The sequence below is a fragment of the Alligator sinensis genome, unplaced genomic scaffold (genome assembly GCF_000455745.1).
Source record: "Alligator sinensis unplaced genomic scaffold, ASM45574v1 scaffold420_1, whole genome shotgun sequence".
Lineage (NCBI taxonomy): Eukaryota > Metazoa > Chordata > Crocodylia > Alligatoridae > Alligator > Alligator sinensis.
Window position 1 is genome coordinate 895,941 of NW_005842298.1, and position 24,794 is coordinate 920,734.

General features: G+C 43.7%; 1 protein-coding gene across 19 annotated transcripts in view; it reads right to left on the reverse strand.

Annotated features, from left to right (window-relative positions):
• The window catches only part of TRIO (trio Rho guanine nucleotide exchange factor), a 466,181-nt gene that overhangs the window by 308,364 nt on the left and 133,023 nt on the right, over window positions 1-24,794 (reverse strand). For 10 of the 19 annotated variants that reach the window (XR_003095137.1, XR_003095138.1, XR_003095139.1 and 7 more), the window contains exons 1-2: window positions 13,069-13,096; window positions 7,966-8,040 (exon numbers count right to left, since the gene is read on the reverse strand). Coding sequence is in view for 14 of the 19 variants with exons in the window: in XM_025209615.1 (XP_025065400.1) it covers window positions 7,966-8,040; window positions 13,069-13,081 (88 nt within the window). In the remaining 5 variants the exon portion in view is untranslated. Of the gene's footprint in view, window positions 1-4,974; window positions 5,150-7,965; window positions 8,041-13,068; window positions 13,108-24,794 lie in introns of those variants that run through there. The other 9 variants (XM_025209623.1, XM_025209624.1, XM_025209627.1 and 6 more) reach the window with 3 other exon arrangements.

Genomic DNA, 24,794 nt, shown 5'->3' on the forward strand with positions numbered 1-24,794 from the left:
GGGGTGGTGTGGCAGCCGGAGTGGGGTCAGGCTCTCTAGTTGGGGGTCCCTCGGCACTGGCCGAGGAAGGTCCTGACAGGGATGGGGCGTCCTGACAGGCCCCCTTCATCTTCCTCTCTTTGTCCTCCTTCTTCTTCTTGGTGGTAGTGGGCAGCTGCCCCTGTGCTGGGGATGGGCCAGACTGCCCCGCCCCCCCACCCGGTGGGGCTCCCACACTGAGGGCAGAGGGCGCCACAGATGGGGGAGGTGGTGGTGGGGCCTGGGTAGTAGCCCCAGCCGCTCCACTGGACGGGGGTTTCACACCAGAGACCCCAGTCCCCTGAGATGGAACAGGGGTGGAAGGAGGTTGGGAAGAAGAGCTCCTGGCCTCACTGGGCTGGCCGCGTGCCCCAGAAGTCGACTTGCCGTCCTTCGGCGCTGCCGCAGGCGGCGATGTTCTGGCCGCCTTGCCCTGAGGGCACTGAGCAGCCAGGTGGGAAGAGCCACCACACTTGAAACACGTGGTCTCTCCCACAGACAAATAGATAATATACCTCCGACCCTCGAGCGTGAGGCTCAGGGAGCGAGGTAGAGACTGGGGGCCCTCCTTGAGGAGCATAAAGACCTGCCTCCGAAAAGACAGGACGCGCTTCCGCTGAGGATCCTTGCTTCCCATCGGTAGCTGGCGAAAAGGACTCGTAGGAACTCCATAGGCCTCGAGTCCCCTGGCCAGCTCCCCGGCAGAAATGTATGGTGTGTGGTGGGATGTTAGAGATCACCACCCTCACTGCCTGAGTCTCTAGGGGCGTGACAGGGTAGTGGATGCCCGCAATGTCTAGGCCCTCCGCAGACACCCTGTCAACCAAGGTGGGCGTGCTCAAGTAAATCATTGGGACCGTATTCACACGACCCGCATAGCGGATGGTACGCCGTTCCAGGACCGCAGCTAGAGCCTCTACGCAAACGTCAAGCCCCACAAGGAGAGGGGCATGAACCCTCACGCCATGAAGGAAGGAAGGAAGGGAAGTGGGAAGGGACGGGGAGGAGGGGTTACAGTGGCAGTGCCCCCACACTGCCTGGCCCCAACAACAGCCAGCAGGGAGGGGGAGGCGGTGAGGCGGGAGGGAGGGAAGCAGGGAAGAGAGGCAGCGGGGAAGCCCTGCTGCAAGGCGGAGGCAGGTGGGGTGAAGGAGCCCCTGTGCCGGAGGCTGGAGGAGACAGCGGCGGGACTCTTTACATGGACAGCCCCAAAGGGTGAGCAGGGGCGTGAGGAGGGGGGCCATGTAAACACCCCCTTGAAATCTGTCATTCTTGATGGGCAATTAGCTAGTTTTAATATAATAATAAATAGGGCTCCCATTCTGATGGGTTTTACTCACTTGTACAATTTTCATCACAACTTTCATATTAGAATTCACTCAAATTCCATATTTGAAGCAACGGAGGGCCACACAGCATAGATGACTGGAGACAGATTTTTGTTCCAGCTTGCTCTCCTATACTTACAAGCAGTACTACTGTGGGCACACAAATGCCTCCCCCCTCACCCCCATTATGCCAACATATTAATGATGGATCTTAAATCCACTTTCTCCACAGCTGCCTTCTCATCTACTTGGTATACCTAAGCTACATCAATGACATCATCTTGTGGACACATGCAATGGAATCTCTAAAGAAATTCCATTGGGACTTTAATAACTTCCACCCCTCCATCAAACTGACTTCTGAATGCTCCATCCACTTAATTCATTTCTTGGACACCAATATGAAACTCTTCAATGGCCACATGGGCACCACACTATACCGGAAGCGAACTAATCACCACAGCCAGTTCCACGCTACAAGCTTCCAGCCTAAGAACACATCTTGATCCATCATTTATAGCAGGGGTGGCCAGTATTTGAGGTGGAGGGCCACTTAAGGAGTTTTGATGAATTGTCATAGGCCAATCAGCACCTCCCACCCTGGCCCACAACAGCTCACCAAACCTCCCTAAGTGGCTCTTCCCACACTTGGCCAGGCAGATAGGATGGGGCCTGCAGGCAGGTGAAGAGAAACAGCATCCAGGAGTAGGACAGGCAGACAGGGCCGAGACAGCACCAGGCTGGGGCCTGGGGTAGAGCTGCGATATGCTCCCCATACATCCCTGCAATGGGCACTGGTTCCATGGGCAGGGGTGTGCAGTAAGTGATTACAGCTCTGCCCCGGGCCCCAGCCGTGCACTGTTACCACTCAACCATCTAGAGGCTCCATGGAGACCCGTGAAGGCAAGGCGCACACAGCTGGATGGATGAGATGTGGCTACGGGCAGGCAAGAAGAATATCCAGGAGTGGGACGGCTGGCAGGACCAAGACTGGGATGGGGCCTGGGACAGAGTTATATCCACTCCCTGTACACCTCTGCCCTCAGAACCAGCACCCATTGCAGGGATGTGTGGACAGGGGATTGTGGCTCTGCCTGTGCCTGGGCCCTGGCCCTGCACTGTAACCACTATGTAATCCTGATCCCAGCCCTGGCTCTGGCCCCATCTGCCTGTTCATCCCACTCCCCACGGTCCCATCCCATTCCATCCACCCAGCTGACTGCACACTGCCCACATAGGTCTTAGGCCAGTCTCCCTGGAGACCCTGTTTACCTGCTCTGTCCAGCACCCCCAGCGGTGGGTATGGGTGGATGGACCAGGGTGCCTGGACAGCGGGGCTGGGTCTGCTGCGGGGGCGGGAAGGAAGCAAGTCCAGCTGCCACACCACTTTAGCTCCACTGCACCCTGGAACCAGCCACAGGTGCCACATATGCATAGGCTGGGTGGGGCCGAAGGTCCTGCCACGGGAAGGACAAAATCCCTTGGTGGGCCAGATCTGGCCCACAAGCTATATTTTGCCCGCCTCTGGTCTATAGCAAAGTTCTATGTAAAAACTGTGTCTGTTCTGATCCCATCAACTGAGATGCACACCTCCATTTTCTACATTTACAGTAGAAGTGTACAGTAGAGCCAACCCTACTCTAGCCTTTATTTTTGTTTTTTGTTGTCAAACCTTACTCCAGCCTCTGACAATACCAACCCCATGACAAAGACTATACAATCCCCCTGGTCATCACTTACAGTCCCCAAATCCAACAGCTTCAATGCATCATTAATGACCTCCAAAAATCATCTCAAGCTAGCCTTAGGGCACCTTCAGCCTCCAAACCTGAAATTATTATGCAGGTAGAAGGGCAATGGTGAAATCCTTAAGACTGTCTGTTGGTCTATAACCAATATGGTTGCAGAAATCTAAGCAATTCCATTTACAGTGGCTCTGAACTTTTTCCTACAACAGGCCATTCATCATGCCAACTGCTACCTGAGGAAGTAAAATAACGGGAAACAAATTTGCCAGGGATCAGAGGAACATAGGTATGTTAACAGCTGTCTACTCTATAAACATTACGCATTAGAAACATTTCTCAGCTTGAAGATCCATAGTCTTGAAGACAGGGATGAAAGGAGAAGGAATACTGAGAATGGAAGCAGTCGTGGGCATTTTCAGGTAATGGTTTTAATACCTCAGTAACTTTTCGAGGGTTAGCTGTCTATCACATTTTTCTTCTCTGTGCCTAATACTATACTTGAAACTATAAAATTAAGTGGCACTAACAACTTGTCAGTTCTCCAAAATACACATTAGGAAGAAATTTTTAAATTATATGCTTGTACCTACTGCCATTATTTTAAGAACAAGGCCCTTGCATTTCTAGTACTTACCCTGCCTCCCAGGAATCTCTGGCTTGCTCTCAAAAGTTTTAGTTAGTACATGTTAAATCTCCAGATCTTGGGATCTGGAGATACAGCAGTTTCTTAGACCACTCATGAACCTGCTCTTTGGATGTGTTAAACAAAAACTAAACTAGGATGGCTTAGTTTCATTCAGGTTGTTACCCTTTAAGTAGCACATCTATATCCTGCTGTTTTGAACTCCAGTTGTCAGTTTGCTACATTAAACCATTAAAATTTAAAGATAGCGTACTAACACCAGATATTTGAGACTAAGTCATGAAGTTCTAGAATACAGGTTAATATAGTTAACTGAAAGGCCTTAGTATTAGGTCTGTGCGAAGCTCCGGGTGCTGATTCGATTCAGGAAAGATCCAGCCCCATTTGGAGGCCAAATCCGAATCGAATTGGGAGACCAATAAAAAGGTCCAAATCAATCTGAAGTTCTTCGAATCAATTCGGAAAAGATTCAGAGATTTGGGTAGTCCCCACTTGCCACCACAAGGAACTGGACCTGAACTCCGTGCCGGTAAGTAGAGGGCAGAGGTGGGGGGCTGGAGGAGCAGGGGAGGGGACCATGGGGGACCACCACCAGGCTCCATCCCCTACTTGCTCCCCCTGTCCCCCTGAGTGCCCCCTCGAACCCCTCCCACTCTCCCAGCCACGACAATGCCTGCCCTGCCTGATTCCAGCATCCTGGTGCTTAAAAAAAAAGCTCCGTGCTCCCCAGCTCTTGCAACGGCTGTCGTGGCTTCTGGGGGCTCATGGCAGAGCCCTCCCATGCAGCGTGGGGCAGTGGGGGACAATGGGGATTGCGCACCCTCCCCCCACAAGCCTGGCAGAAGCCGGCAAGTGTGGGGTTTTTTTGTTTTTAAAAGAACTAAGAGCTGGGGCCGAGTGGGGCAAACATTGATGTGGTGGGGAGGGTGGGTGGGGGGATGGGGCCTGTTTGGTTTGGAGATTCGGCTGATTTGCTGGCTGCCAAATCTCTGAATCAGATTAAGCCGAATTGATTCGGGACAGTGATTTGAATCACTGAATCGAATCACTGTCCCCTGAATAGGCCGAATCCGAAGCAAATACTAGCCATTTCGCACAGGCCTACTTAGCATGCATTAAATCTATCCGATATTAAAGTTAGAACATATTCTGCACAGTAATCTTTACTACAATCTCTAACATGCACAGCCTGCTGAATGTTGGTCTCAGCTTTGGGACTCTCTGGGGCTGTAGGCACCTGTCTTTCAACTTGATCCTGGAGGAACCCAACAAGTGAAAGATCCAGGCTCCTTCCTCCTGACATGTGTTGCTTTCCTTGTTCCACATGGAGGCTTGGTAAAGCAGAGAGGCCCCTGGCTGATGTCATGGGTTGGTAAGGACTGCAAATTCTTGTATGATCTCTGTGGAGCAGTCTGAGGATAGCCAAACAAGTGTTACTTAATACAATCTGGAGATAACCTGTGCAAGAAAAGCTGTTTCTTTGCTACAATACAAGCATACTTATCACATGCTTTACTGCTTGAACACATGGTCGTTTGTGTTTTTAGTACATTTAACACATGCCAAGTATAATGTGCAACATGGCCCAGATATACCATGTCTAAAGATGTACTAAAGGACATAAAAAGCAATCAAATCTATAAGCAGTGCAGTTTTCTGCAATAAGCCAATAACTCAAAACAATTTGCAATTTGTTTACTGGGCTCTTTGTAGGTACTAGTACTGGCAGACTCCTTGCAATTTAACTTTTACACTGTACTTTATTCTGTTACTGAGGGTACTGAAAAACGATCAAACTTCAGCAAGTTATGAAGTAGGGACATGCCACAGAACTAGTGATGTACCATAACTACTCATGTGCCTGCTCTTCAGCTGCATTAAGAAAAACTAAAGTGGGATGGCTCAGCCAGCTTCATTCAGGCTATTATCCTTTACACACTAAGTCTATGTCCTGCTTCTTTTACCTCCAGTTACCTGGTGGGTTTTTTTTTTTTTATATTAAATTATTAAAATTTAAAGATAACACATACTAACATCAGATATTTGAAACAGAAGTTACATAACAGAAATGTTAGTAGCCCTGTTTCAGTAAGATGTAAATTGCCTTGATTCAGCTTTCAACGAACAAGCACACATATGTACTCCCTAACCCTATTAACTTCTGTCATTTGACCATTTGTCCAAATACGTGAGATTATCCCTTTATATGGACTAACACTAATTTTCATGTACTTAGGAAATTAAGTGAACACTGTATGAGCAACCCGCTTTTCTCTAGTTTCAGAAGAAACATATCTAATCACCATATTTCTCTGCAAATCTCTCTCCTTTAACCTTAATGGAGAAATGGTCACTGGTGACCCCTGATGACCAAAATGAGGTTAGTTAAAGCTCTCTCACTGCAAATTAAACATCTTGTCCCTCTCTTTTGAGGTTTCATCTATTACTGTATCATCTCTGCCATGTCGTCAGATGAGAACAGACTACAGTTCTGAGCTCTTCCAAATTTTTCCAACTGAACCACTCTAACCTCTGCCGTACATTATCACCAAGATACCCAGAGGTATGCTGTGGGAATGGCATCAATTTGGCAGAGCGCCTGCCTGACTTCTCAACTTTTTTAAGCTGTATGACTGAGAAAGGCTTCTCAATCATGCTTCTGGCCAAGTACCAGAGTAACTCACTGATATAAGCTTATTCTGCTTACACCATGATGTATAAATATGTGGCATGTGACAATCAAAACAGGTCCCCACCCTTACATGCTTGCTATTTAGGCTTAAGAATTATTTTTAATTCAACTTCAGCAGAAGGGACTTGAGGACGAAAGATGCCTAACAGGACATTAAGCTTTTCACCCACTAGAGCTAAAAGGTTTTAGTACTGGGAGAAAAAAGAGTTCCCTCTCCTGTTTGTGGATTCTCCACTAACCTGCAATGCAGAAGTTAGTGGAGAATGAATCTCTGCCCAGGCAAATAAATGAACACCTAATTTTTCACAACTACCCAAACCCTGGGGGAGCGGGCGGGGGGGGAGGGCCGGGGAGCGGGCTAGAAGAAACGGGTGGGAAACAGGATGGCAGAACAAGGCCATCCTTGTTTCAAAGAACTCCCCCCAAATGCCAAGAACAGCAAATGAGACATGGTTTGGAGTGCAGTCCTAAACTCCTTCAAGTTCACTCAAATTGTTTGCTCTATCTTGGCAAGCTTTAGGGTTCAGAAATCCAAGACCTGGGGGCAGCCAAGGTTTAAAAATAATTTGTTCAATGCTCCACAGTGTGCATTCAGTAAGGAGTTCTTGTAATCTTAGATTTAGCATTTCATTACCTGTTTCTGCTTCCTACACAAGCTGCAAGTACTGTGATCTACACTCTTGACCAGCAAAAAACCAAAGCCACTGATGCAAGCACACAGTGCCAATAAGCCGCATCATAATTTGAGGGATCATTCTAGATACTGAATACTTACAGATTGTTTTAGTTCTGTAGTTTTACTGATACTATTAACCTAAGAAAGTGGTGAGGCCAAGGCTATGTTGTGAGCCCCTGTTTATGGGCTGCTGATTAACCTTAAGAGCATTTAGCTCATAATTCAGTTCACAGGAGTAAGCAGATGAAAAAAGCCCATTCACCAGTCTTTTAAAGGATACTTAGTAGCACACAGAATAATTATTGTGGTGTTCCTAAATCTAAACTATAGTTGTAGCCCATCCCTGCACCTTATAGACTAATATACACTGAATGCAAGTTGTAAGCAGGAGACAATACAGAATCAAATATTTCTTTACAATGCAAAGATCAGGTCTCCATTAACACAATAAGACTTAGTATCATTTCTGCACCAGGCAGTGCCGCAGGGTTAATGGTCCAACACAAAACTGTGGAATAAAAACTTGTACCATTTGTCCAATTTTTCAGGAAGACAACACACAAAACTAATGAAACAACAAAGGCAAGATGAAGGAAAAATTACGTACTAAGCAACAGGAAAGAGCCAAGCATTTGTTGAACAAAAAACATTAAAGGGATACAATATCCTCTTAATGGCATGAGGTTCAGGTTTTTCCCAACATCAAATCTATCCTTATTCTAGAGAGGATGGGACATCCAGTTATTTATCTGTTAGACAGGTCTTGTCTGATTTCCTGTACAATTGGTAAAAGGTATTTGATTTATCATGGTCATACAACTTAAGTGATAAAATATCCATTGAAAAGGAAACAACTTTACCTGACAGGTATGCAACTTTTTCCTTTAAGATTGGCAATACTTCCATAGCCTTCATTTCATCATTTTTGCGAAACCCTGGAATAAATGTATGTAACAAGCATGTTAATCAAGGGCTGAAGAGCAATGCATGAAGACTTTCAAATTTTAAATTAATCAATAACATATTTTTTGTACTCAACAGTGCAGTTTCTAGCCTACAACTCTAATAGCATCAGAAGAAATGGCATCATTTCAACATACAACTCTAATAGTATCATTTGTTAAATGTCCTAAGAAATGGCATACATTTATCTTAATTTCTATCCAAACATTTCACCCCTATTAATATACAATGCCACCTCTTGAAAAACCTGCATGGGACTAGCCCTCCTAGCAGATTAGTTAAATAAGCCCTCAAACAGAGTAAAGCTTTTCAAAAGCAGATAAAATTAATACAATAATTCTTACTATAAAATTGTAGTCCTAAACCTTGCTTTCATTTCTTTTCCTAGCAGATACAGATCTAGTTTCACAAAACTGCCTTCAAGGGAGAAACCAGGCAGTTTCAGTCACCTACACACTACTTACCACAGCATTTTTTAAAACAGTTCAGTGCATTAGCAAAATGTGCCTAGAAATAAAGGCTTTTCCTTATCAGACTTCATGACATCTTTCCTTATTATACTTCATCTGTAGAACATGAGCGAGCTCTTTGGCAAAAAAAGAATATCCATTTATTTCCACCTTTTAATGACAGGCATTAAAAAGCAGGTTTTTAACTGATCTAAAAGACCAGCAAATTCCAACTATGCCATATATGACCACCTTGTTAGTTGCCTTTTGAGTAACAACATTTTACCGCTTCGTTCTCATTCACTGATTAGGTTAGGTTGCAAACCTAATCAAAAAATCACTCGCGCACATGCACGCACACAAGTGCTTCCACTAAGGAGGTAATTACATTACTTACGTTACCACCAATCTTAAATTACAGGACTAAAAACGATACAGCTTTAACAGAAAGAATGATCACTGGGTTGTGAAAACATTCTTTGTTCTCTGCTCCACAATGAAATGTTTCGACAAGCTGGAACATTCGCTGAGCCTGGTAGCACTATATTTCCTACGTATGTCCCAAGTTAAAAGCCTACTAAAATTGCATTTAGGTCAAACAAAATTTAAAAAAAAATTGCATTTAACATAAAAAATGAACTTCTTCAGGTGAAATCAAATTAGAAGTTAAATGCCAAACCAGTGTTAAAAAACCCCTCACTCTTTAGTAGTCCACTTGCAAAAGAGAGCAGAAACTCTCTAGATAGCCCCTTTTCAAAATTTAAGCCACTGTGTATTCCACAATTCATACAAGTTCATTCTTTTTATTTATTTATTTTATTAGGCAGGTCTCATGCCTTTAAACTTCTCAGCCGGCATGAAGTTTTCTCCCTAAACAGCAAAGTCCCTCAAATAACAGTTCCTGAACATATACAAGGTAGAACTCCCTTCATGGGAAAAAGTCACATTTTAAGGCCCCTGATCTGTTCCTAAAAAATCTCTTAGTACTGCTAAGCACTTATGTCCCTGTAGGTTCCTTCCTGTCCTGATTCTATGAAATAATGCCATTCCAGTAAATTTCTGTGCGCAATAATTCTTCCTGTATCACTCTTACATCATTCTTTCATCTTGCAGTCTGGCCAGAAATAGTGCTCAAGAGTCCACTGTGTTGCCAGATGCATTTCTGTTAGGTATCTTCTCCCCCTCTTTTCCCCTTTCTGACAGGCAACCCCATCAGGCAATACCTTGTAGCTGCAAAATAAGGTTTCTGTTGCACATTGTTATGACAAAGGAGCTGGTATTTCATAGGTTAAAAAAAATACAGGGCATTTTCAAATACCAAATTTTAATTTCAAAACCAAATGCTCCATTTTTAGACCACTTTCAACATGTGGGTGACATGTCACTCTGATGACCTCATTTAAGGTATAGTGAAGAGGCCTTCAGAAAGAAATATTCAGTCCTATATGAGTGGTGTACCCTCACTGCTGAGCACAAACTTAATACCAAACCCACTTCTCTCTGCCAGGCAAAATAATCCCAAGTGAAGTCATGTTTTGTGGGACTTTTTGTTTGTTTTCATACTGCCTCTGTCCTGAACACTTGCTGTTTGTTACATATATTAGATTCAGTACACTCCTGACTCCTCCTTGTTTGGACTTCATGCCCTCTCAGGTGCAGCCATTACCTTCCAGGATGGTATTATTGTTTCTCCAATTCTCAGGAAAAGCTTTGGGCTGTACTTCCCTACTACTTTCCCTTCCCTACCTGAGCAGGCCTTACTTTTTATATGCAGTTCTGTTACACAGCAGCTATGGTCAGTGGCATGCAGAGATTAGATAGCTTTAACAAGAGTCTTATTTTATCATTTGGCTGCACTGTTCCCACTGGATACTAAAATAATCTGAGCAGCACACTGTCTCTGAGGCTGTCACTGCCACACAATTATTTTGCAGTCAAACAGGACCCATGTTTTTTACATGCATGCTTGTCCTCCCTAAAAACTCGGAATTCTCTAGAATCTTGGGTAGATCTACAATTGTTATAAACAAAACTGGGAAACCCATCTGTGGCCCTGCCTATCTAGTCTCTCCAGGAACAGCCCTAACAATTCCTCCTCCCTGTCTCTGCAGGGTGCCTAATGATTTGCCATCCTTTGATCTCTAGGTTCCCAAACTCTACACTGGGATGACATGGGTTCCTAGAACATGCAGCCTAGACAGCTTTTCAAACTTTTTTTTTTTTTTTTTTTTAAGTGAATGTAGGCAGGTATTGTCAGTCAGGGAAGGTAGGAGCATGGTCTGTGCTGTGTAGAATCTTCCAGCCTTCCCCGTGCTTGTGCTGTGTTGAAGCCCAGGTAAGGCTGGGCAGGGTACACTTGTATGCCTCCCAGTTCCTAAGTGCTGCAGTGTGATTCAGGCAGGGAACACGTCAAAAGCAGAACATGCCTCCTAAGGGCTTCAACTGCTGGGCTTTTCTGGTCCAAAGCTCACAGGGAGCATGTTTTGCTCCCAGCTTGGCTGGGAATAACACACACTCTCCCGTCCTCCCTTTTGGGATCAGGAGGGAAAAGCAACAAAGCACGCTGGCTGCCTGTACAGAAGTTGTCTCCCCAGAGAGATATCTTCCAAGGATCCATTTCACTCAGACTGTTAATAAGTTATTTTTCTCCCAGAGTAGCCCCTTTTTCTCTGGGAGAAAAATTACAAACTTCTGTACTGTACACTTGTGGTTTCTCCTGGGAGAGCAGGAACTCTCCCTGGAGAAACTGAACATCTGTCCAAGCCTCTAGTTGTCTGCCTTAAGTCTCAATTTGAGTAGATACTCAAGGATCATCTACCTTAATAAATCTGCCCCTCAGCAACAGAATCCAACTGGAACCAGAGAAAATACCAGGTTTTACTGATATTTTTAACCTGAATGAGAGATCTACCTGTCCTATGTACTGAACTGAAAATTAGGTAATCAGTTAAAATACAGGTTCAGCATTTGTTAAACTAGCTACTGTATATTTTTTCATTATGAAATAAAAGTCTAATATGCATATGATTTGTATGAAAAAAATCCAGTACAATGAAAAGAAAATATGAATGGTGGAACAATACCAATTTAGTCCACTTCTTTTATTAACTTGTTGCATTCCACTCTGTTCCTGTAAGTTAAAACCTACTCAAACCAATCCTGACCACTCAAGTTTGCTCATCTCTGAATAGCTTCTTATAGTCTATTCATCATCACTTAGTGAACACACAACCATACTATACTATACTGCCTGTGCTTCATTATATTTCACTTCTTAAATATTATGGCAATTCAGATTTAATTGCCATAAAATTGTGGGGGGAGGGATGATGAGTGGGAGAAACAGAAGAAAACACCAACATTCTGGGATAAATACTTCCAATATAAAAGCACATACAAAAAAAATCAACTTTGTTAGGAATGGGGAATCAAAGTTCTATTCAGTCTCATTAGGGAAATGAGCTGACAACATGCAGAGGCACACTAAGCAAAGATCATCTGAGAAGGATACTGTACTTATTTAAAAAGAAAAAAAGAAGAGGAATTACATACCAAACATAAGCAACTACACCATCTGTGTATCCTGATGAATTTACTGCCAGTAACACATTTTTGGCTGCATGTTCACGATTAAGGCAGCTACAGAAACGACTGAATATTCTAATATTATAAAAGCCTAAGTCTGTCCGTCTGTCATGCTTTATTCACACACTGATTGGCTGACAGAAACCACCAATCAGAGTGCTCCAAGCATGGGGGAGCACCGCCATGATTCCAAGCCGCACCCAGGACTAGACAGGGGGTGGGGGAGCCAAGGCCAGCTGTGCCTCGGCTCCCCCACCCCGCTCCCTGCAAGAGGCAGTACAGCAGCAGCATGGGGTGTTAGATGGCAGCACTTCATCCCAGCCCCCTCCCCCCGCCGGCATTCTTGATTGGCAATTGGCTAGTTTAAAATATCAGCAGTTTTTCAAGCTGCTACTATGTATAGAAGAATCACTCCACAGCCCAACTATGCTACAAGAAGTAATATCGGAAGAAGCATACTAAGAACAGGTGATGACTAGAGACTGGGTTCTGCTGCTTCTGCTTCCTGAATGAAAAAGAAACGGAACATTCTTTCAGGAAAGTGCTCTAGAAGATACAGAAAGGGATCAGAATGTTTTGATTCTTATTTTTTAAAAAGCTAAACTTAGTTCATCTGTGGCAGTCCAGGGTCTAACACTGAAACAAGTTTGGTGTTCCACCCATGTCCAGCAGCTTGTATAAAAATCCTCAAAAGGAACAGACCATCTGACATGCTCTTGAAGTTTGACTTGTCTGTAAAAGTGGAGAAACCAAATAGCATCTCAACTCCTTCAAACACTCAAATTAAAACCCCCATTGCTCAAGCAATTTATAGAGCTCAAGAATTTTCTCCTGGGATAACGTCACCTCAAACTACCAACTCTCTTGTGACAGATGCAAATGGAGCACCAAACATGATCACTGCACTGATTACTACAAATGTTCCAAAAAAGAGCCTTGAATATGAAAAGTCCATTACTGACTTACCTGCTGAAAACATGAGGAAAAAATCCAATGAAAAAACATCTTTTGGAAAAAAAAAAAAAAAAATCACTCGTATCCTGATCCTACATATCAAAGCGACTGTCAAAGCAAAAGTGAAGACCAATTTTTCATTAACCAAGAAACAGAGCTGAAAATGGAAATACTTCAGGGTGTAAACTGAAAAGAATGTCATAGAACCTATGTTAGACAAACAGGTGGGAACATAAAAATGGACTTTTCAACTTTAAATTTTTCTTAAAGCTGGTAAAATCTCCAAAAATACATCTGACCTAAGGACAAAAATTACACATAAAATGATAGAAGTGATCAGAAGCTGATTCAAATCTGTAACTCAAAAGAAGTTCAGTGCACATAAACTGTTTTTAAAATGGCTGAAACTGGTTTACGATAACCTTGGATGGATCAGACTTATCTGATTTAGGTTAAATCAACTGAACTTTTGAACTTCTATCCTAGATCTCTGCCAAATTCAAGTTAACTCACAGTCCCCTAGCATCCTAGAATGCTTTGTACCTCTCCTGCAACCCCACTGCCCCTTGCAAGGTAGGTGGCCTAGCCTTGGCCCAAGCTGTCTGCTCTAGCTCCAATGCCTCCTGGCCTGGGCCACTGCAGGTATGTGGCTGCATTTCCAGAATCAGAAGTGAATTTCTGTTCACTTGCTCATCAGTACAATCTACGCAGCTTAGACTAACCTACAAAGATTGAATCAATTCAGCCTCGGGCTTCTTGACTATCTGTACTTAGTCATGATGACAACAATTTTTAAAAAAGGAAAAGAGAACTGAGATAATTATTCATGAGACACTTCAATAAGGAAGTAAATGTATTAAATTACTAAGAACATCATAAAATTGTCACACTCAAGCTGCAGTAAAAAAACTGGCAAAAACTGTATTAGCGGTTCCAGCAACACATACATGAGTAACAAATGTTTTTAGGCCTCAGAGTTATCCAATCATCATAGCAGTCCAATATGACAATATTAGATTTTATTTCAGTTTGCTCCAATAAACTGTCCAGAAAAAATGAATGATTTATTTGATAAAGCAAAAGCCATTAGAAGTTCATGTAAAGTTAAAAAATAAATCAATATTCAAAGACAACCGTTTCACCATTGTTTCCTTTAAAAAAAAATTATTTCCATTAACACTGATATTTTAGTTCAATCAGTTAAACTTGTAGCCAAAACCAGTGAATATCTTGTGGTGGCTTAAACTGAAAATAAACATTTGGGGCTATGGCAGCTAAAAAGCTGAGTATGGTGGCAAAAGAGGGATTTCATCTGGGGAAGATACGCTAGCTCTCTACAAAAGCCCAGCCAGCAGAAACCCTATTCCATTGGCATAGCTGCTTCCAGGTAACCAAACTAGCTACGTTACTTATTCCCCCTTCTACCCAATGTAGCTATGCTGGCAAAATATCCTAGCGTACACTAAGTCTTAGGCATATGATCAATTCCACTGACTTTTAAAGGGGCTTCTAAAGTGAAGACCTTGATTAAGCTTCTTGCTAAATTAAAGCTATGCTGACTTCGTAAATTGAAGCTTTTTCTGAAAGGCTAACCATCCTCTAGTCCTTTAAAGACTTCTTTGCATGCTATTCCGCCAAGATCAGGAATAATGAAAGGAAACAACAGCATGGGTTATACTGGAGGGAGGGGTTATTGGAAGAGTGTAGGTGTCCGGATATTTTCATTTCCATGTGTGCAGTAATGAAAAACATACAAACATAGGCAACCCCTTAGAAAATATTTTTTTTAAATATGCTCCTACAAAACATTTGTGATTGCGAAGGTTTAGTAAGGCTACATTATTTAAAAAGTCATTGAATACACTCAAGAGAAGTGCCATAAATATCTGCAACAATCTCTACACAGCTCAGCAACCTCTGAGCCAGCAGTCTTTATCACACGTTAATGGAGGTGATGTCATCCTTTCAAACCCAGCCAATCTGCAGTTCCTGCTGCCGTCTTTTTCACTGCAGTGCCCACAGTATTTACAGGATTTCAAGAACGAAGAGGTGGCACTGTATTTGAGCTAACAAAAGGTTTGAGTCGCAGACGTAATCCTCTGTTACCTACACAGAAAGCTTAAACTGAAGGATGGATTTGTATGGTAAAAAAGGTATTTGAATGAGGTCAGGATTATGATTAGGAAGTTTAAACAGCATGAGGCAATAACATTTGCATCACTTTAGCATAGTATGGACTTAAAACATATAATAAACAGTCTACAGCAATTTTTCACTACTTTATCAGCTTAATACAGCCATGTGCATCTGAATTTCACCTTAAGTAAAATTCCTCAAAGAAAAACAATTTGGATGGCTTTATTTCCACCTTTTCTTACTTTTATAAAAACAATTGAAATTTGTGGGTTTTTGCTGCCAAAATTGTAGATTTATTTACCAGTAAATCATCACTTATTTGTAGCGTTACATTAGGGGTGTGCGAAGAGGGCCTTATTCAATTCGGATTCGGCCCAAATCAGGGGCAGAGATTCAATTCATTGATTCGGATCACTGTCCCTGATTTGATTCAGCTGAATCTGAAGATTCGATGCTGCTTTGGACAATCAGTGATTCAGAGACACAGCTTTAAATGTTTTTTCTTTATATCTCGAGGTACCAGCGCAGCTCGTGAATACTGCAATGCTGGGGTGGATGGAGCGCCCCACAGGAGTGCAGAGGGGCCCTCCATGTACTCAGCAGCGGACCCGGAACTGGACTGGAAGTAGTTCCGGTCCACTTTTGGGTCCGCTGGGGAGCATGCTGGGGGGCTGCCCCACACCCCCCTCTGGCTCAGCGATCGGCCACAGGCAACCCCAGATGCCCCCCCAGACCCAGGAGGCACCAGTCGCTGAGCCAGGAGGGTACAGGGGGCCCCCCAGTGCACTCTCCGGCAGACCCGGAAGTGCTTCTGGTTCACTTCTGGCTCTGCCGCTGAGCGCACTCAGGAGCCTCCCCATGCTCCTGTGGGACACTCCATGCACCTACTATCCCTGATTTGATTCAGCTGAATCTGAAGATTCGATGCTGCTTTGGACAATCAGTGATTCAGAGACACAGCTTTAAATGTTTTTTCTTTATATCTCGAGGTACCAGCGCAGCTCGTGAATACTGCAATGCTGGGGTGGATGGAGCGCCCCACAGGAGTGCAGAGGGGCCCTCCATGTACTCAGCAGCGGACCCGGAACTGGACTGGAAGTAGTTCCGGTCCACTTTTGGGTCCGCTGGGGAGCATGCTGGGGGGCTGCCCCACACCCCCCTCTGGCTCAGCGATCGGCCACAGGCAACCCCAGATGCCCCCCCAGACCCAGGAGGCACCAGTCGCTGAGCCAGGAGGGTACAGGGGGCCCCCCAGTGCACTCTCCGGCAGACCCGGAAGTGCTTCTGGTTCACTTCTGGCTCTGCCGCTGAGCGCACTCAGGAGCCTCCCCATGCTCCTGTGGGACACTCCATGCACCTACTACCTAGAGGTATGTAGAGAAAACTTTTAAAACTGTGTCTATGTCTGAATCGTCTAATCTTTCTGAAACGATTCAGATGGTTCCAATTCGATTCAGAGAGATTAAAGGGTCATCTGATTCAATTTGGATTCAGAGATTCGGCCACTGAATCAGGCCGAATTGAATCAGGGACCAAAGCTTCGCACAGCCCTACTTTACATTGATTCAGTATGACCTCTTGTACTGTATTTGATAAGTGGCATGCAGTCTGAGTATTTGGATGGCTATCAAGGTCTTCATGCAGCGGGAACCCCTTATTATTATTACTCTTTTGTGGTCCCTTAAACCACACTAGGCAACTTTTGTTTTGTTTGAAATATAACAGCTAACAGAACAAAACCAAACAATTAACCAAAGGTAGAAACTGAAAAATAACTGAAAAAGGCTTGATGATCCAAGTACCACACTCCCTAAACTACATCATCTTAACTGACGTATTGCAAAACGGACAGGGAACCTGAAGTTTCAAAGCAATCACTGAAATACCTATAACTTTGTCATCTTTTGGCATATTTGGATGAAAACAGCAGGGATAGTAGCCCCTTCTGCAGGCATGAAGCCTGCCAGGTTTCAAGGAGATAGGTGCAGGGGTTTCTGGGAAACTGCACTTCAAACTGTTCAAAACAAAACTTGTGTTGTATTTGTGTTAAGGCAGAGCAGGGTGAAAATAGCAGGGATGGCAGCCTGTAATGGGGGGCCCTTCCTGGTGCCAGTTAGATCTGTCCACTCACCTGTTTCTGGACCAACCGCCTTCCCCTCTTTCTCCTGCCACACCCTGATGGAAAACCATTTTGGATGTTACCCAGGCGGGAGGAAGCCCATTTAGGTACCTACAGGTGACATCCATTCTGCAGCTCCATACCTCCCCTACACTGCAGCCCAGGCCTCTCAGATAGCATCCTTCACCCGCTCCAGCTGTGGTCCCATCTCTGTGAAATCTGGCTCCCCCTTAGGGTCTGGGCCCACCTTCAGGCCAGTCAGAATCCCAAGCCTCTTGTTCTGGGCATTCCTCAAGGTGGGCCCCTGGCCCTTTGACCCCTGGCCCCAGCACGGACCAGTTGAGGGTACCTCCGATATATTTTATTAGCCCAACGGAATAGCTGAAGAAATATATCTTAGCAAGCTTTTGGGTTTAAAAACCAAAAAAACCTTCCTTCGTCAGGCTGAGGAAGCATCTGCAGTTGGTGTGTGTACTCTTCCTGGATGGAATGAATACTAAAAAAGCCAGAGGCAAGAAAGCCAGTCAGTGAAAATGTAAACTGAGGTGTCAGGGTGTGAGAGACAGGCTGGGGTGGGGAGGAAAGGGGATTTAGCAGGTAAAAGTGGAAAGGTACCTGGGGAGTCAGATGTTAGGCAGGTTATAGCGTGTTATAAATCCAGTGTCTATCTATATTGAGTCCATGAGTTTCTGTATCTAGGAGGTTGATGAAGTAAAGTTCATAACAAAAACGGCGGATCCAGCCAGCAGCCAGACTCCATTTCCCAGCATCCCCCTGCCCTCATGGCTGGGACTGGTCTCCATCAAGACCCCAGATACACCTGCGCTGTGATAGTGCAAGACTGGGGTTGCCATGGAGACTGGTCCCCGCCACACTGCCAAGGTACGTGGCAGGGCAGGAGGCTGGTCTGGAGTGCTGGGATCTTGTGGCAGGGGCAGCTTGGTTTGGGGCCAGGGCAGACCCACACTGTGCAGCCTACATGCTCTGGACAAGGGCACGCAGGCAGTGCTCAGGGTTCACAGCTATGCTCTGGCCTCAGACCAAGCTGCCCCTGCTGCAAGATCCCAGTTCCGGAGCAGCCCCCTACCCTGCCCTACTACACACCCTGCCAGTGTGGCTAGGGTTGGTCTCCATGACGACCCCAACCTTGCGCTATCACAGCACAGGTGTGGCTGGAGTCTTCATGGAGACTGGCTCCAGCCATGTGGGCAAGGGTTGCTGGGAAATGGAGGCTGGCTGCTGGCTCAGTGCCCTTGAAATATAATTTAAAATCACAAGTCTCTTAAATTTATTTTATTTTTTCTAGTTATAGCTTTTTTTTTCCACTGTGCATTAAGCAAAAAGGAAGGTTGCTTAGTATAAGAGTAACCAATAACTGTTCCAATAAACTGGCATCCAATAAATTAAAACAATTTCCATGAGAGCTGCACTAATTTACTTGCATGCGTCTGTCTGTCACATGAAGTCCTGCATGCTAACAGACAAAGTGTGGTAACTGTGCAAGGGATGAGTGACTGAAGGAATGGATAGTAGCAAGAGCAACAACCAAGATAAGCAGCAGAGGGTTGAAAGACTGTAATATTTTGTGATGGGTGAGTAGATGAGCCTGACAAGAGCCGATTCAGATAAAAAAAATGCAATTACATCAGTGCTCTTGAAGTGACCTAAAAATTGGGGGTGTCCTTTTAGAGGCTGTTGAGGAAAAGAAATCCATCATGCCTGATTGTGATGTATCAGGTGAAATTTAGGGGTATTTTTTCATTAAAATACTTGTTGTCTTATGGTTACAGTTAAATATGTATATTAAAAACTACACACAGCTGACAAAAAAGTATAATAGGAATATATCTGACCAGCCACCAATAAAGAAATGCTAAGATGCCTATAGTAGGTGCTCTGCTTTTTGAAAAATACTTAAGTAATCTTAGTCATTGCATATAAAGCACAGCATATTATGTTGGTCAGTTTTGGGAACGAGGAAAAAAATATCTAGTTTTTTTTTTTTATGGCCTTCATGACCTTTTAAACACAGCTTAATGATAGGATACTTCTTTTCTAAGCTTAAGGGTAACAAAAAGATGGGATAAGAATGGTTTCAAAAGGCTTGTTAATTCCAGTTGCAAGGTACCTCTAACTGAGATTTAAGGAAGGGAAACTTGCATTTGTGGATACCTTTTGAAAAGACAAAACTGGGGGAAATTGGGCTCTCTTGCTAGTACATGTTTTTAAATACATCTTCTAGGATTTACTATTCAGCAGGTTTGGTAAAATTCTATATAGCAATAAGATTTTTTGGCACACTCTTCAAGCTCATGGTTTTGGAACTTAGTTTGGAGATAAACCTACAGCATAAAGAAGGATAAAGAAACAAATTTGTTATTTTCTTGCAAATGAAATGGTCTGAAAATTCTCATATATTTCTAGTGATTTTTATAGCTTTCCTGGATTCATTTTCCATTTAGAGTTGAGTACATCTAACAGCTGGATACCTATTTTGGTTTTTGACCATGTCCAGTCAATTATGCTGGATATAGCTATGAAGAAGATATAGCTATGAATATAGCTAAAATTAAGACATAGCTACCTTCATTTTTAACAGTAGCATAAATGGCCGGCATTTTAGCCTTGAGGCTGGGAACTCAAGTAAGCACTGAGATGCAATTACATTGCTCTGGAAATTTTCTTCCCATGTCAGAGATAAGACACATTGCAGTGAAAGATCTTGCCTTGTAATTGCCTTAAGCTGTACTGGTTTTGTATGTAGCTGAAATTTGTCTTTAGGGAAGTTGTAGATTTCTTTTTTCCAAACACTGCATTAACTGGAAGTATGAAGTAAACCAGCTGATTAAACGGTACTCAAAAAAATTAGTCATGGAGTGCAACATGGCCTTGGATGTTGGCTTTGTGTACTGGCTTACTGTATCAAAACCCCACTGAGGTGCAGCACAATAAAATGCAGCTACCAAGTGGGAGAAGACCTTAAAATAAGGTGCTCAGCAGAGGAAAAGATAAGGAAGAAGATTAAGAGCCTCATAAGTCAATGAATGAGTGAAGTAGTGAATACTTAAATGAGTTATTGAGATTCATGAAGGAAAACAGGCAACTTGGGTTACAGTGAGTTCAATACTAATGGAGCCATTGGACTGGCCTTAAGAGCATCTGAGAAATAAACATTTGGGCCTCTGCTGTCTCTCTCAGCTTTTAAACAAGCACCTGGAATCTGTATTGTTTCAGAAAGAAGCAGGGGCTGCATTACACAGTTGTATTGGTGGCACTGAAATTACTCAACTCTTGAAAAATTAGAAGTGGGTGGACCTGAACTGCAGCTGTCCAGGTCTAGTGGTCTGTGAATCATTGGGTGCCTGGAATCTACGTTAGCAATTCTTCTAGTTTTCCTTTTTGAGTAAAAGAAAAATAGGAGGAAAGAAAGTCGCACAACATGAGTCACTATATTGCACTTGGGAGAATTTGCCTTAAGTGTGTTTCACCTGAAAACTGAATTAAGTGGACTCCTGAATTAAGTGAGAAATCATCTTTAGAAATAAATTTCTTTTTTAGTTACCTTGCTCAAAAGCAAAGTTCTGAGAGATCTTCAGTGTTCATCTGCCACTGCAGATGTCTTCTTTGCTGCTGTTCTTTAGAACCTAGAAATACCTGGTGCTTGAAACTTTTTGGAAAGGCTTTAAAAATGCTGGCTTCCTAATGATTAGATCTCTCCAAGGTGGCTGATTATTGTCACTACAGGCACTCCTCAACTTAAGACGTTTCAAGTTACAACTAATGGCACTTACGATGTTTATAAATTGACACCCCGTTTTGACTTTGACGTCAGTTTCGACTTTATGACGCTTGGTTTAACACCACGCCATGCTACTGAACAAGTTCACTGTATCACCCATCTCCCTGGAGAACCTCTGTCCAAACTTCCTTGGACAGTTTCTTTAAGAAAGCAGACAAGACTCCAGAAAAACCTGCAGCCAGGACTCCTGAGAAGACTCTAGCCAAGACCCTGCAAAAAGTCCAACCAAGAGCTCTAGAAAGAATCCAGCATAGTCACCTCAAAAGTCCTTCCAAATCAGCACAAGTGTTATTTACAATATAAATACATTAATGTAGCGATATTACTCATCTGTAATTGACTGAGTACAAAATTCTGGGTTATCTTTGGTGAAACTAGGATATTGGGCCTTGATTCAGGAACCAATCCCCAATTTATAAAACATTGTTCCAGTGGGGAAAATGGGTTCCAAGTTACAACATTTCTACTTAAGACATGGTTTTCAGGAACCAATTGTGTTGTAAGTCTGAGGACTGCCTGTATTGCCATAGGGAGAACCAAACAAGTTCTTGTTCTGTAATTTTCCTATTCCAGGACACAGTTGTACCCAAATAGCATCTGTGGATTTCTGTTGCATCATAGAGAACTTTAAAAGGTAAAGAATCAAATCGGGAGACCCATAAAAAGCTCTGAATCGATTTGAAGCATCCAAATTGATTTGGAAAAGATTCAGAAAAAAATTCAGCAATTCAGAAAAGGCAGTCTTGTGGGGAAACAGAAACTGAGAAGCAGAGGGAGGGGAGGAGTAGAAAGACTGCTCTCATATTGATATCTGTAGCTGGCTAGTGACTGTGATCTTTCCCTGAGTTCCCTTCCAATAACAGTGCTCTGGGGGAGGGAGATAGAAACAGCATATAAGGCTCTGTGTGAAGCCTTTCTGTCCCTTTTGTGAGCTGACTGTCTGGAAGCAACAGCATGTGAAAGGTACTGGCTGCAGCAGCTGGCTTCCTAGTCAGGCTCTTCACTCTTTTGCTAGTCTCTCTTCTTGGAAAGGATTGAATACACCCTTCCAATATATTACAAATAGAAGACATAGTAAGCAGACAGAAAACACAGTAAGCAGATAGAAGCAGCAATTATGTGGCCAGGGGCTGCTGGGAAATTGAGTCTACTGCCAGCCCATGGGCAGGACTTCGCCCACACCAGTCTACTGAGACATAGTGGGGGAAGAATTTAGAGGGAACACACAATGGATACAGGGCACAATATTAACTGCATAGTGCACTGAAGTGGTTGTCTTATACACATTTAGTTTCAAGCTTGAGACAGTCAACTGTATCTCATTTCTTAAGCTGTCACAGTTAAAAGTCACTTATTTCTTTAAGTCCAAGAAAAAACATGATAGGCAAGAGAATGATTTCTTGCAATATCTTAAGTGCTCAGGAATCATTTTACACTTTCAACTATTAGCAGTAGCACAGAAACCATATAAAACAGAGGACAGGAAATAACTGAGTACGAAAATACACAGGCATGTAGTAGGGTGAAAGACATTCACCTTCTAGCTGGAAGTTGCATCATTACCAAAACTTAAAGAAAAAAATGTGACTGTTTTAAAAGTATGGCCGATACCCATCTATGAAAATACTTTAAACAGCATTTATATTATGTTTTATTATGCTTAGCATTCATCATCCTGTTAGCATTAAAGCTTAAAATTAAGTAAATGAGACCTATTTTGTATCTGCAGTTGGGGGCTGGATTTTTAACCCCTGTCAGTCTATTGTCACCTTCCATCTGTTGCTGCATCTAAATTCTTAGGTGACTTACTTTTAGGCAGGGAATTCATGTTACTTCATTAACAGTCTAATATTCCAATTTACTGCGTCATTTCTGGAACAAACAGACCTTCATACTTTTATTCAAGTGAAAACATCACCAAATTGCTCTTATTTCAAACTACATATTTCTTGCTGGCTGGTACAGCACACATTTGAAGCTTAAAATGAAAGCACTGACCGTTATAAGCTCTCATTTCTGTTGGTCTTTATTTTTTTCCTGGAGCTTACCTAGTTTACCAGATACTCGCCCCAATGATGGCTATGGGTAAACAACGAAAAATAGGACTACTTTGTTTAGCAACTTAACAATGTGCTCTAGGAGGTTCTGCTTTACTACATCCTGAACATCAGTTCTGATGTCTCATGTTCATTAGCACCCCAAAGGTTAAAAGCTGGGAGAAAATGTATATTATTGCTTGTGTATGTCATCCAAAAAAGCTTGCAAAAGGACTGGAGCCACCTCATGTAATGGCATATTTTGCAATCAGCTGTTATGTAAGAGCTGAATGTAACCATAACAGCTGAAAAAATACCTACAAGAGGATTTCTTAAAAACTGCTTGTTAATGCAGTATGCAAACTACTTGGGAAACCAAGCACACCAATAAGCTGCTTATGAAAGAGTAGAATATTAGGGTGACATGTTGTTAACAAAAAGAACAAATGATCACACGAGTCTTAAAAAATGGTTTCTCCCATTTGGCATTAGTTACAGAGCAGGTGTTCCAGGAAAAGAAGGAAAAAAAAATACTTCCAGCCTTTTTGATTTTTTTTCCTTTACAAGCTTCAACTTTGCTACTGTTCCTGCTGGTCACATAGATTTCATAGACATTTGGGGCTGGAAGGGACCTCATGAGGTCATCGGGTCCAGCCCCCTCCGCCATAGGTAGAAAGTCAGCTGTGTTCAAGTAACCCCAGCAAGAAATAAATCCAGCTGTCTTTTGAAGGAGTCCAGAGCAGGTGCTTGTACCATCTCTGGGGGAGAGTCTGTTCCAGACCCTGGACACATATACCGTAACGAACTTTTTTCTTGTATCCAGTCTAAATAGGCTTCCTTGGAGGCCAAAATCTGTTTTATTTGTGATCTGGCTAACTGGAGCCAGCTGCGTCCCTCCACCATCAGACTGGCCCTGGCACCAGGCACTGCATCTGCCCATGAGCATGTGTAACCTTCATGTCCGGAGTCTATGCCCTCCCTGAGCATGCCCAGTACTGCCCAGCCCGGGAGCACCTGCCCTTGGCATATCTGGTCTCCAATGATAGCAGACTTGAATTGGCTACCATGTGGTGGTGGGTCTGGGACTGACAACTGTGCGGGCCGGGAGCGGTCCTAGGCCCTCGGGGACGCGCGGCGGGCTGTGGCCAGCAGCCCTGGCACGCGGGTCGGGGAATGCAGGCCGGCGGACTAGAATTAGGCACGGACGCTTAGCGGTTGATTAAAGATTATTTTACTTACACCGTAGATGGTTGCGGTGCAGGCAGGAAAACTTGCTTGAGTTGCAGTTACAGACAGGAAAGAAGAAAAGCGGACAAGAGTTCCTTCCACGCGAACTCTAGCCCAATCCGGTTGAAGGCTCTAAAAACGCGAGCCCGTCGTGTCAACCGAAGAAAACAACTCGGAGAAGAGCTCTGGATACACTCACACGAAGTTTGCTAGGCTCCGTGGAACTTGCGCGCAGGGAAGGGGTTCGTCGAGGTATCGTTCGGCGACGGGGAGAGGCCAGAGGTTGATCAGACCCCTATAGCCTTCTTAAGGCACGTGCTGGGTTCGATAGGCTCCGCAGCGCTTAGAGTTCTTCACAAGATGTGAAGTCCTCCTCCTCCTCCAGATGGTTGTGGAGTCCTCCCTTGCGGGGTTCTCCTCG